The 14,565-nt window shown below is 43.2% G+C and overlaps 1 protein-coding gene across 8 annotated transcripts in view; it reads right to left on the bottom strand.

Moving 5' to 3' along the window:
• Positions 1-12,102, bottom strand: part of Bnc2 (basonuclin 2) — a 340,522-nt gene extending 328,420 nt beyond the window's left edge. For all 8 annotated transcript variants that reach the window (XM_010630930.1, XM_010630931.1, XM_010630932.1 and 5 more), the window contains exon 1: positions 12,044-12,102. In XM_010630930.1, the coding sequence (XP_010629232.1) occupies positions 12,044-12,064 (21 nt within the window). In that variant the 5' untranslated portion in view covers positions 12,065-12,102. The remainder of the gene's footprint in view (positions 1-12,043) is intronic.
• Between the last annotated feature and the right edge of the window lie 2,463 nt (positions 12,103-14,565).

Here is a 14,565-nt window from a genome sequence, read left to right as displayed (position 1 = left end):
GATTTACAACCAGCCCTCAGGAACCAGCTGAGTTCATAAGCCAAGGGTCCACTGTACTTAGCGTGTCCTGGACTCAGTTCCTAGCAAAACATACACACACACACACACACACACACACCTTTTTTAATTTTAAAAAGGAACAAAAGAGGGGGAAAAAGTATGTACAACTATACGCAAAATTTACCAAAACAGCAGTCATGTTAACACACCACTACGGCCCTCTGCGAGGCCTGAAGGACAGTGCCCCGTGGGAGGGAGCGCAGACCTGGAGACCCACAGCCATCTCAGAGGCTGAACAGAGACCCAGGGTCACAGCCCTCTCTACTGTGACAGGAAGAACATCCTGTCCTGGGCAGCACCAAAGGGATTAAAATTACCCAGGGAAATGCAAGGAACTATATAGCTGAGTGGCTCAGACTGGCTGATACTAAGGAGAGCATTTGACAGGGGTAAAATAAAATACAAAAAAAGTGTGGGCCAGTTTTTACAGAAAACATATGGGGACTTACCTGGGGAAATTTGCTTTCTCTCAATCAAACAAGGAGTCTTTTCAGGTATTCTGAGTTGAAACTGAGAAGGACATTCTTAATTATAGAAAATACGGAGCAAGAGTGAGGCACTAGAGAGTGGTGACCGCAACACACTAATGTTCAACTTCATTCTTCGGTTGCCGGAAGAAACTAGAAGAGGATTTAAATTTTTACATACAAAGAAAAAGGACCTAAGGAGGAAAAAGTTAGTCTCTCTATCCAAATAAGCTTACACACAAGAGACTTTTTAAAAAGAGAGCCTGACAAAAAGGGGAAAGAAAAGTAGTGAGGGAAGAAGAAAGGAAAGAAGGGAGAGAAAAAATATGAAAAAGGGGGAAACAAAGTCTTAGTAAATAGGGAGGGGTGGAAGGGTTGAAGAAAGGGCAGGGGAATGGGGGAAAAAATAAGAACCAAGAAATATCATGTGCCGGTACAAATTCCCAGTGATGAATGTGATCATAATGTATATCTAAAATGTACCAATAAACTTAATGAAAAAAAATATTTTAGAAAATTAATTTAACCCCAAACTATGGCTCCTTAAAATGTTACAATAAATAGAAAATGTAAACCAGGAAGGGAAGAGTTCCCTTTCACATCCACCTGCCCTGCGTAAGAGTTCCATGAAAATAAAGGCTAGGGGTAAGCAGATCTCATCAGCACTCTCTCGCTCTGCACCTGAACTGCAGAGCGCACCACATGTGAGGGGCTGGGTACGGGTTGTCAGATGGACTGGGGCAGGGCAAACGGGGCATGGCCTGTCAATCACGGAGGCCCGAGACACAGGTACAGAACCGTCCCCAAACCTGTACCTGGGACCAGTCAGAAAGTGCTATGTTCAGGGCTGGGGACGTAGCTCAGTAGTGCCGCTGCCTGCCTCACAAGCCCAGGATCTTGAGTTTAATCCCCAGTACCCCCATCCTGTCCAAAAAAGAAACCAAGAAAAAAGAAAGTGCTGCATTCAATTCCTCATTGACATCTGGAGTGAAACTAAGCAGGCCTTTGACAGGATAGTTTAGATCTGACTTCGGTCCAGGTGATCTTCTTACAGGACACCTTTCCCAAATGCCTTGCTTGTCAAGAAGAAAAACAATCTAGGAACAAGAGATACTAGGTGGTTGGTCCGTCAGTCAGTCTGTCTGTCTCTCTCCAGAGTGCATTTCCATCCTCAATAAAGATAAATCCTTCCTACCTTTTCTGAATGTTTTCTCCAATTTTTTGTTCAGGACACTAAAGGACACCAAGCACCGAGAATCTTTGGGACCCAAAAGCCAGTAACATTTGGAGCCCAAGAAACGATGACTGTGAGACAGGTGGGGCATGGGGATCAAAACCACAAGAGCAGCAGAATCTCTGATCGGCACAGCAGTGTAGGGGAGACCGGGAGAGCAACCAGATGGACAACGATTAAAGGCGAGAGGAGAGTAACAGCGACTCCAGGCTCCCGTGTGAGCAGTGAGGGCGGAAAGGGAGCAAATGAACACATTCCCAGGCACAAGAGAGCTAAGGGCAAAGGAACGGAGAGAATTAGACACGGACTTTGTCAGTCTGCCTACTTTAGCGACATCTCTTCTCACTGACAAATAACTGAGACAAATACAGGAAATTCCCGAGGGGGGCAAGAGCCCTGGACAGGGGGAGCTGGTTCTGCTCCACCCAAGCCTGTGATCACAAGCTCCTCATTCCAGGTTCCTCTCTAGCCCTCACTCTGGTGTAAAACGAAGAACAGAGAAACTACGTGACGTTTGTGTGATTTCCGTGAGTCCCCCTGGCACTGGCTTCCTACACCTCCACAGACACAGAGAAGAGCGTGGACTCGAGTCAGACCGTCTGGGCACGAGTCCCAGCTCCGCCAAGACTAGTTATCCGACACCCGTCGAGTTACCTGACCACCACGTGCCTCAGGTTCCCCTCTTATAACAGAGGAGAACAATGTTCCTTATGTTACTGTCCTGATGATGAAATTCTGTTAGTATAGCTGGTTAAGACTTATTTTTTATTAAATCTAGTATCTTTTAGGTAAAGGCATGTGAGTAGTGAATCACACTGCTCTGCAAAATTTTTCCTGGGAGGGGCAACTATTCTGCCTACAACTTCCCAGATGGTTTCCTTCCTAGGCCCGAGGCAGACAGTATTAATCAAGCACAGAAGTTTCCCCTCAGCCTGAAGCAGCTTCAGGGCCCCCCTGAAACAGAGCTGTGTCTGCCTCAGGCTCACTATGGGAAATACTGTGTTCTTTCACCACTACTTCCAACCTACAGTTTAATCGGGTTCAAATGTTATACCTGTAAAAGCACAACTCCAGGGCCCGGGACCATAACTCAGCGCTGGACATTTGCCATAGCATGTGCCAGGCCCTTTACACTAGTGCTACTGTGTGTGTGTGTGTGTGTGTGTGTGTGTGTGTGTGTCTCCTTCTGGGACAACTGCCATTCCAGAATCTTTGCGAAAGACAGCCCTCACCTGTAGCTACTTGTGACCACTGAGCTCTGCCCTGCTTCTCTGATGATATTTTACTGTCACCTGCAGAAAAACAATTGGCCACCGCAGGTGGACTGAGTTGGCTGGTGCTGTATGAAGAGAACAATCCTTTAGGAACCGACAGGTTGATTCACTAAGAGTCCACGGTTCAGAGCTCGGTCACGGGAGCAAACTGCTGCTGGTGATGTGGCAGCGAGAGGAGAGAGGGGAGTTCTTCAGTTAGGCAAGATCACTACCCAGCAAATGTGGTTCAGGCAAAGATCAGAGGGCAAAGGAGAGAGCACAGCCCCTTCGTAGATCTATCCAACAGCCTGCGGGACTCACCCCAGGATAACCCCACTCCTCTGCCTCAACATGCCCCACACGCATCTTTCCCACCTGTAGCTACTCCCACATGCTCTGCCTCGGTTGAGGCTAATTTTGCCTCCTACACAGTTCTCAAGTGAAGCCCAGCTTTGCACCTCTCTCCAGCAGCTCAAACCCACCCTTTTCACAGGGGGTTCTGCTTAAGACCCACAGGTCCGTACCTGCACCGACACACAGGAACCCCAGAGCACTGCACTGTGAAAGAACCGCACTAAAGATGCACGCTGCGATTCCATCTACACGACCCTCTGGAGAGGACAAAACCACGAGTGGAAAACACACCAGGGGTCGCCAGGTGCTGGGAGTAGGAGGTGTTGGTTAATCGCTCCACAGCATGGCAGGATTTCGGGGGTTATGTAAATGTTCTTCATCTTGATTGCTGTGGTGGCTATGGGACTTACATCAAACGCACATAATTATAGGTTAAAATGGTCAATTTCACTGTGTATAATTTACACTTGAGTTTAAAAGAAATCAGGGGAAAAGTCTAAGACTCTGCTGTCTGTCCCACAGCCTTACAGACCTGGCCAAAGACTTGCTCCCCATGCTCCAGCAACACCCAAGTTCTTAAAAGTCCTGGGTTCTCCACACCGAAGTTCCTCACCACAAGCCCCTTCTTCAACGCAGCTTTTCCAAATTAAGTTCCCCAGGCTGTCTCTCTGCCCTTCCTCCCTTCACACTCCCACACTTCTATGGGAGATGTTCACCTAGCAGCTTATGATGCCTGGTAGTTGACTCATCATTGCGTTCAAAGAAATCTCATTCTATGCGTATGTTAGTGTGTAATGATTTCACCTCTCATCAGTCAGCTGAAACACAAATTCTTTGGGGAAAGCACCACACTTCGTTCACACGTAGATATATACACTAGCACATGGCAAACAATAAATCTATTTTGGAATTAATGTTTCATAAAGCAGACTTTGCCTGTCAACTTTGTCAGTGTATCCCTACCACCTACCAGAGTTCTCCATGGCTAAACAAACATAGGCAGCCCTCTTTTTGCATGGTAGTGCAAGACCGTAAAACGGTCATGCAAGCTGAAACCATGCAGAGCAATCTCAATAACCAACAGGAAAATTAAAATCACACTTTTGTCAAAACATTAAAAACATTCTATCAGTTACCCAGGTACAAGAAAAGAGAAAATCTCAATAAAATATTTAGAGCACTGAAATTTAAAACATCAAAGCTCCAAGAATTAAAGTATTTTATTTATGCCAGGCATGGTGGTGCAGGCCTATAATCCCAGGACTCAGGAGACTGAGGCAGAAGGGTTGCCACGTGTTCAAGGCCAGCCTGGGCTACACAGCAAGATCCTGCCTCAAAAAACAAACAACAAAAAAGTATTTTGTTTATTTTTAAATTTCTATCATAGTTTGAATAGTGCTGTTTTCTTCTGTGTGTCTTTTCTATGCTTTGATGGATTGGCCTATTCTGTTCTATTTTTGGATTAACTTTCAACATTTTATTCTTTGTTTTCGCAGTCCTACAGGTATTACAATACCTGTAAGTGTTCATTTACTAAGAAAACTTTTGCCAGCATTTTTCTTGTTATTTCTTCATGCTTTTAGACAGAACCACTCTCCTAATTTATATAGATAAATTAGTTATCCATCACTAATGTACATGTCTCTAGGACACCAAGAGTGGAAGAGGACAGAAGTTCCCTCCATGTGCTGTATTTTTCTCCAGAACACTACCTATTAGTCTAAATTTCAATTGCAGTGTGAACACTATATTAGCTTCACTTTGATCTTTGTCGACCAATTTCCTCTTTTGATTATCCTCCTTTCGATGAAATACTACAAGGTTTTATCATGGGAGGCAAGGTGTCAACACAACTACTTCCCTGCCTGTCCCATAAATAAAGCAACAGGAGGAGCTAGTGACATTTTATATAATTACCCATGGCTCATATAACATGATAAATGAAATTAAGACTAATATTGCTGAGGGACTGGTATTATTTAATTAACTATGCTAACTGAAAACCGTATTTGGAATCGTGTAAATAAGATAGTTCTGTGTCTAATAAATAATTTTAGAATGAACTGGCTCACCACTACGCCTGACTTAAGAAACGGATACAGATGCCCTTTCCTATCTACACCTTCTGTCTGGGAACATCACAGAAGCTAGGCAACTACCCAAAGCCCAATTTTAGAAAAGAACCCCAGGCTAGGATTCTAACTCTGTTATAGGTGACAAAGTTGTGAATTGACACTGTTTCTATGCCATTCCCTATAAAATAAGGGTCATGAATATTTTATCTTCTCCATAGCATAGTTGTGAGGTCCAAAGGAGAAAAACACTTCTAAATATGTACTTCAATATCATTTCTAAATATCACATCATATCAATTAGTTCACATCAGGCACTACTGTGAGGGCTTTTCATGGGTTTTTCTCATAGAATCCTCACAGCATCCTGGATAGGAAGTGGCACTGCAATCCCTACTGTACAGGCCGGTGATGGCAAACCTTTGAGAGCCTTCAATGATAAAAACAGCCCGCTGTGGCACATGTGCCATGGGTTTGCCAAGATGGATAGAGGAGAACACCAAAGCATAAAGAAATAACTTCTCCAAGAATATTCAAGCAGTAAAGCCCAGATCTGAACTTGGAGTTTAACTCATTAGGCCAAGTTCTTCAAAATTTTATCACAAACTTGTCTGCTTCCCTCAGAAAGAATATGGTTACTGAGAACAATTTATGTTTACCTGTATGTGTGGCTTACATACATCATACATGTGTGCACACAAACACACACACACACACACACAACCAGCAACTCCTAGATACAACTCCCATTCACTATGACTCAACATTACAGCCAGTTAATTCTGCTGGGACGTTATCATTTTCTAGCAGAGGACAGAGATGCACAGTATCCACAGATCTGAGGAGCTGCAAAGACCATTCCCGAAAGGCAGAGGGAGTCAAAACAGCATGGTGGGAAAGTTCACAGAAATTCAGTTATTTTACTTCAGTGAATGGGAACATAAATACCAGACGAGAATCAGCTATGAATAAAGTTCCGATTGCAAAAAGAGGCAAAGATTTCATCATTAAGTGTGTAAAAAATAAAGAGTGCTATAAAACAAGATATGTAGAGTCAACAAACTTCACTGTCATTTTCAATACCCCTGACCCTGAAAGTTAGTAACAGTGCTTTGCCAAAGTCTGATGTCACAAAGAGTTCCACATGGAACAGCAACATGAGAGCCTAATAAGGATGTAAGACACAAAACCAAGGGACCCGCTAACTAAGAAAGTGGACTCTTCTCCAAATAGAAGGACACTTGGAACATTCGTGTCTCGTGAGAGGTATTAAGTGAGAAGATTCTCAGTACCAAACACTCCTAATTCACTTCAGGAAATAGAGTGAGTTTTCTTAACTAAAATGGAAAATACACTGCAAGAAACAGCTTTAACATGTTGACACCGGCTTGAACCATCAGTGGTTCATGCATGACTGTCCCATCGGGACAGCTTGTACCCTGGCAGTACAAACAGATCTAATCGCTTTTATTGGTCTTTTTACTAATAACATTAATAATAATGGACAGTCATGCGTGTACCACTGGGGGCCTAAGCCGGCTGACAGCGAGACTCAGGAGTTATGGCCCAGCTGTGAATGTGTTAATACAGTAACGGTACTGGCAACAAAGTCAGACACAAAACAAGCCTGATGGGCCTACAGGCTGCTTCACGGTGAAAATGCATCGACTGCTCTAACACTACCATAGTTTTTCAGATTATTCCTCAATACTTTACACTCTTCTTTAACCTATTCAATCAGAACAATTCCAATCAAAAATAAGTTGCTTGAGCAGAGTACCCAATTTATACACAACAGAACCAAAAAAAACGCAACAAACGAAATAATGAATGTGTCTTCCCCCGCACCCACACACACACTTTTCTCCAAAGTAACACCAGCAATGAAAACAAGACGGTCAGGGAGACACAAGACTGGCCTGTGGGTACTCACTTTCTGAAAGCTCAGTTTCAGTTTTCTATTCCACTGAAAAGGAATCGCCTTTCATATCCTCCATTTGTTCATTTACGGCAGGGCTGGGGATTGAATCCCAAGGCCTTGCACATGCTGGAGAGGTACTTTACCACTGACTTACATCACCAGGCCCGCATTTCACACCTTTAAACAGAAAACTCTTCAGCTGATCTACAGTGGGTTGTATGACTCAGACTGCAGAACAGGAAATCAGCGGTGGAACCACTGTGAGGCATCAGAGACTGCAGCTCTGCCTTTGTTACTGGCAGGGTCACTTCGTGGTGTCAGGCTGCGGCTCTGCCCCTCAGCTCCACAGCCACAGCCCAAATGGCCACTCGTTTTTCATTCAAGATGGAAAACTTTCATCTTACAAATTATTCCCAGCAGACCTCCTCTCACAAATTACTGGTCAGGACCCTTGTCACATGCCAAGTCGAAGGACCAATCACGGCTAAGGGGAATGCATCTGCCACGGTGGAATTTCTCAGAGTAACCATGAGACAGTTCCTCTGTGACCTGCTGAGACGAAGGTCTTCCCCATGCCCAGCCCCCTAGAAAAGGAGGGGTGGGGTAGACATGAGCATTTTTAGTGTAGACATCAGTCCTTACCCTCAATTATTCTTAAAGAACCACATGACAACCACAAAATGGCTGCTGGATGCAAAGAAGCACAACAGTCAATATCGCTATCTAGAGTAGCGATGTTAACAGAATACCATGAGGCAGGCAGGGGCACCACAAGGTAATGAACTATTTTAATAGGTGAGTAAGAGTGAGGAACACAAAGCAGCCTCTGAAAAGTGCTATCTCTCAGCCAACATGTGAATCAGAACAAACAGTAAATTCTCCTCAGTTTCACACTTTCCAATATGATCTAGCTGAGCAATCGCATCCAGCCTTACATCTCTGAGTGGTCTCAGCTTTGTGCATAGGTGGCTGGCGAGGGGAAGGAGGACGCAGGGTCAGACCTGTCAATCACTCCTTTTCTTGAAGCGTCCTTTCTCATTTAGGCAATTTTCCCCCTCCTTGAAAAGCAGTTTCAGGTCAAGTTATGTGTTAGAAGGGGGAAAAAGCATGTAAGATAGTTTCCTGTCCTTGTGCTTTTGGTTACAGAGTTTTGGTAAAGGAAAATTCAAAGAGCCTGGGAGACACAGAACTCCCTCTTTGAGAGCACAGGCCACGCCTTCTACAGCTTAATTTTATAGACAGTACTCATCCTAAAATCGGAATCATTAGTCTCTTCCCGTTTTAAAGTATGAATTCAAGTTTACAGAGGAGTTCCACTCTTTAAGATAAAATTCGATCACACACCCCCCCAGGAACATACCCATCTTTGCAACCCCTGTGCTCTGAGGTGTTCTTCTACCACAACTCCTCTTTAGCAGATTAATGGTGTCATTTTCCGGCATTCAAATATTATCCGGTGGGACTTGGGGTCCATCTCAGCTGCCCTGTTCCTCCATGCAGAGGGGTTCCCTAAGACTGAACCATTCTCACAGGGTCGACCCACCATCCAATCCAATCTGAACCTCCTGAGGCCTTCAGCTGATGAATGAAAGATGATATGCCCCATAAAGGTCCTCAGAAATGACATAGATAAAAGGGAGGCTGATGAGCGAAAATGGAAACGTCACCTACATCTTTCCTCACTTCTTTTTCTTGGGGAAGGGAGGTCCTTGAAGGCAATGCAGGTAGAAAAGAACCAGCAAAGGAAGAGGAAGGCTCATGAGAAGATAGGAAGACTCCACATCCAACTGCTTTTTCTGCACTCTGGAGACAGCTGACCTGCACACATCTACACAACAGAGCAATCACAAACAAGTTAACGACTACTACACTATTCTGTTTTTTTTTAAACAACATACTCCAGAAGTCACTGCAGTACCGGAAACATTTGGGAGACCAAGCCATTTGATGACAATTACAGGAGCCCTGGAAGGGAGGCAATGCTCAAGCAAGGCCAGACAGCCGTACAACTGTAAACCCGAGCTTAGCCTAAGTCTCTCCACATCTCCACACCTCTGATTGGGCCAACAGGAAGGGGATGCGATGCCAGTACCCCACCTTCCGGGCAGATCCTGGGGGAGGCGAGTTGGCGCCGCACTCCGGTGGGGACATGATTTGGTTTGCCTGGCTTTCTCGCCCTAGGAAGGAGGACCCTTGGACACTTCCTAACTGTCAGGCGCTCAACTTGCAACAGTGTGGGATTTTTTTTAAGAACAACTTTTACAGTAAAGAGACAATTTAAAAGGCAAATCCCTGAAAATGTTAGTAGGAACTAAAACCTTCCAAGTTCCTTTATTCCTCGAACTGATCCTTGTGAAATGTCAGGGCAGAGGGTCGGGAGGTAAAAGTTGCACTAGGAGGAGAAAATGAACTAACATTTACTGAGAGTCCCTAAGAGCAAGTCACCTGCAGGACTGGGAGGGCTGCAAGGCCAGGTGTGGTGGCTCACACCTCTGACCCTGCGTGGCAGGCAGGGCAGGCAGGATGGTGGAACTTTCTGTCCAATTGGGAAACTGAGCAAAGACTCGATCTCTGATTTTTCACGTTTTAAGGGTTAGGGGTGTAAGTCAATCGGAAGGGTCTAGGTTCAATTCCCAGTAACACACACACACAATCAGGGAATGCTGCAAAGGAGACAGCATCTCAATTTTGTGAGAGTTGAGGCACAGAAAGACAATGTATGCAATCATGAAGTTCCTCAATGAAGAGATTAGGGCAAATCCCGAGACCAGTATGACTCCAGAGCCTGAGCTTTCTCCATCGAGCTGCCAGAGGGGAAACCAGGACAGCAAAAAGTGGCATTAACCACTCGGTCCTGTCCATGGCACAGCTGATTAATTTTTTTCTCCTTACTTTACTAAATATAGCTGTAAGTCCAATTCTTATCAATTAATATATCATCAGTAAATTCTCAGGTCAATAAAAATTTCATAAAAGTCTGAACTTTCAGATAATGACATCATAATGTATTTTATACCTAAAACCTTCCAATTTAAAGCCTTCTTCTAATAAGCCTAGGATGCTTAAAAGCTCACAATAGTGGGCCGAGGATTTAGCTCAGGGGTGCTGCCGCCTGCCTCACAAGCACAAGGACCCGAGTTCGATCCCAGGTACTAAAAAACAAAACAAAAAAAAACTCACAATAGTATATATTCGATGTAGATGTTTAAGGAAACAAGAAAGTTTAGGAAAACACTCAACAATGAATCATGATTCCATACAATGTGTGCTCTTTGAAGAGAAGGTACCAGACTAACCTTGCACTTGAAAAATCTATGTTAGAAATATAGCTAACTCATAAACACATACACAGAAGGAAATCCAAAATTAGGATTGTTAATTACCGTTCAATTACCTTCAATTAATGCCTTTCATGCATCTCTTTGGAGGTCAAAAGTGTCAAACATCATCACATTTTCTTGAAATACAGTCATAATTTGAGCACTTGCTTTAATTTGTTTTTTAAAAAATGGGCTTTGACAACGTGGCAAACAATAAAGACCTGACCCAAATGTGGTGGTAATGAATAGGATAGGAAGAATAAAAACAAAATGCTCTGAGGCCAGGGATTTAGCTCAGTGGTTCCGCAGCTCACTTCGTTAGCACCAAGGGCCCGAGTATGATCCAAAAAAAAAAAAAAAGCTCTTAATGACAATGGCAGCTTTCTGTTTTTAAGTTGTTTTGGTGTCATCACTAGTCCTAATCTTTAATATAGATTTTTGGACGTAACCATCTCTAAAATCTCTTAAGTAACTATTATTATTCCTATCACTTAACAAGCCATTTGAGCACAGAAAACTTGAACTTGAGTTCAAGTCCATTCTTGGCTCTAATAAGCTGGAAATAGTTGCTTCTTCCAAGAAATTCAACTTCTCTGCTGTATAACAGAAGGGCAGAAACTGAGAATGTGGTAGATGAAATGAGCTCTCAGGCACTGTGGATGCGACATACACCCAAAAATATGTACATGGCTCTCTCAGCCCACGGAAAACACGTATCGCTCCATCATCATGTCACTGGGTTTCACTGTGGTTTCACAATCCTTCCCAGCACAGAACACAGGAAGTTACTAATAATCAACATATGTTAGCATTTACAGTGAAATCCCCTTGGTCTTCTAAGACAACAATATCACCTGGTCTGAGACTAGGTATGCATCTGGTCAGAATCTCATAAAAGTCCTAAAGTTAAAGCTTGAGGGATAGGGATGTAGCTCAGTGGTAGAGCACTTGTGAAGCATGTAGAAGGCCCTAAATTCAATCCCCAGCACCACCAAAATAAAAATCAATAGATAAAAGCTAAATCAGATATTTGAACCACAAGATGCTAAAGCCTGTTCATAGCTGGTATTTAACTTTAAACTGTTGAGAAACTTGTTTCTTGCCACCCCAGAAAGCTGGCTAACCTAAAAACTCATATATCTGTTCAACAACTGAAACTAAAGAAACAACTCTAGTCTACCAGGGTGAGTCATAAAAATACCTGACAAGCCTCAGGAAGGAAAGCAGGTACACCCCCACCCCCGGAAAAGCTGCCTCCCAAATAAAAGTGTGGGATGCTGTGTGTGGGGTCCCCAGATCCTAAGTTTCTCTGGCCACCTCCCATGTATTAAGTTAACATTTTAGCTCAGAGAAAATAATTACCAGCCAGGCTCCGTAATCCATCAGTTCACCCTGGGTACTCCCGCTGATTCTTTCTTTGGTCTCTAGGACCCAAGAATCCCTTTTGCTGATCTGTAAGTACAAAGGAAAGGTTGGCTGTTACTAGTTTCTCTCTCCCTATTCCAAAATTTCTGCCAAGTAATTAGGAACAGAAAATGAACTATTTTCAACTTTTTTTTTAATGGAAGCTATGGGGGTTACAGCAGGCACAGCCTCTCACAAAAATAAGATTAAAACCATACATCTTTGACATCCCCCCTTCCTAGTAGAATGGACAAATGTAATTTGGCTCTAAGCTATGAACTCAGGAACCTGATCCAAATCACCTCCATTCTAATTTAGGTAGTTTGGCAAGAATAGCTTAACTCGTAAATGAAATGTATATGGATTTACAGAATATGTTCATATAGTTCACAACTATTCTAAAAGAAAATATTATTAGTATCCCCATTTTACAGACAAAGATAACAAAGGTTAAAAGTACTATCCCTGAGATCACACTTTAAAATGTGACAAAGCAGTCTCCTCATTCCAAAAAACAAGACTTCCATGTAATTTTTCCAACTAACTATAACATGTTATGGTTTAAAGGAACTCCCCAACTGCAAGTACTATTCAAAACCACATGAAGAGCTTCAGGAGTCAGCGAGCCACCCTAAATGCCGATCACACCATGGGCACGTGTTCAGTCTGCATTCACCACTGAACCATACAGAGATACAGAGGAAATTCTGAAGTTACCCCTCTGCAGTCCCCACCACCCTGTAAGTCCATTTCCACTGTACAGCCGATGTACAATGATTGTACAACTGCGCAATGATGGGTGACAGAAATATCTTATAGATTGCCCACAAAATATATATGTGAGGGACAAAGTCAAAGAACCACATGGCAATAACAGCCACACTGGTAAGCCCCTTCTGCCACTTAAAGTGGAAAAACAACTTTACCATTGGTGACCACACCCCCCACAGGTAGGGGATCCACAGCTGCACAGCCCAGCAATCCAAACGTCACTTGTGCTGCAAAACAATCTTTCAGTCAACAACGGACCACATATGCCACGGTGGTCCCACAGATTATAAAGGTGCCGAAAACTTTTATTATCTGGTGAACACCAATCTGAAGCAGAGGCAAGAGAAAAAGAAACCACAGGAGGAGAAGAAAGCCCAAGAAGATTCAAAGTTTAAAGTTTCACAGAATCTTTTGCAGATCTCAACAAGCTCTTAAAATGCTGACAACATGGACCCCAAACACCCAGTGGCTTTCGTTAATAGAGAAGAATGCTCAGGACACACTGTATGTTCACACACAAATCTATTATGAGAAAAAGAAAATCACCACAGACATGTTTCTCAAAAGAATGCTAACTCCCCACCTAGAGCCCAGGCAGGCCGGACAGGAGATTCCAGAGGAAGGCACCCCTGTCAAAGGGGACAACGGCAGCCTCGAGGGGCGCAAAATGTGGAAACAAAAGACAGTGGCCCACAGAGACCTTGACGGATGTGTTTCTATATTAGTTCTTAGCAAAAAAAGTTTGCGAAATAAAAAAAATTCATAACAGAAAAAAGCTTGTATTTCATACAGCTGTACAGCATATTTGTACTTTAAACTAAGTATTATTACGAGAGTCAAAAAGTTAAAAAATTAAAAGTTTATATAGTAAAAAGATTATAGTAAGCTAAGGTTAATTTATTACTGAAGAATTGTTTTTTATAAATTTAATGTGGCCTAAGTGTACAGTGTTTTTATAAAGTCTACGGTGGTTTATAATAACCTCAGGCCTTCACATTCACTCACCACTCAATGGCCTAGAACAACCTCCAGTTCTGCAAGCTGCATTCATGGTAAGCGCCTTACAGCTGCACCGTTGTTTGCTCTGTTTTTGGTGTAGGGATCGAACTCAGGGACTTGCTCCTGTGAGGCAGGTGGCAATGCCATGAGCTTCATTCCCGGCCCAGGTGCACTATTGTTTAAAAGTTTTACTCTGTATTTTTACAGTGCCTTTTCTATGCTTAGATAACACAGATACGATTGCTTCATCATCACCTACAGCATTCCATACAATAGAACGCTGTACAGGTTTGTAGCCTTGAAGCAATAGGCTGCACCACTCTGCCTCCAGGCTGCACCAGTTCAGACAGGGAGAGTACAAGCTGATGTCCACAAGCCACCCACTTAACCTCAAGTCTCCTGACACGTCCCTTTGTTAAATGACACATGACTGTACAGACATTAATACGCTTGTGTTCTACTGCACAGAACCAAGCTTCCGGGATCTTTAATTAGAAACTGGCAGGGTCTGACTCCTTGGCATATCAGAGTCATCTATAATACACATATGTAAGTTTCTTGTTTCTTTGTTCTGACTCTGCAAGTAATATATCCTATCTGTAGATGATCTGAAAAGTGTAGCAAAATGTGAAGAAGCAAAAATTAGTCACGATCCCAGAGGCAATGAGTGATAATACAAGCCTCTTTCTTTTCAGTTTTTTTTTTTTTTT

This window comes from Fukomys damarensis, unplaced genomic scaffold (genome assembly GCF_012274545.1).
Source record: "Fukomys damarensis isolate Sample0158 unplaced genomic scaffold, DMR_v1.0_HiC HiC_scaffold_31, whole genome shotgun sequence".
NCBI classification, from domain to species: Eukaryota; Metazoa; Chordata; class Mammalia; order Rodentia; family Bathyergidae; genus Fukomys; species Fukomys damarensis.
The sequence above is the reverse complement of the archived record's forward strand: the minus strand, read 5'-3'. Positions and strand labels throughout refer to the sequence as shown.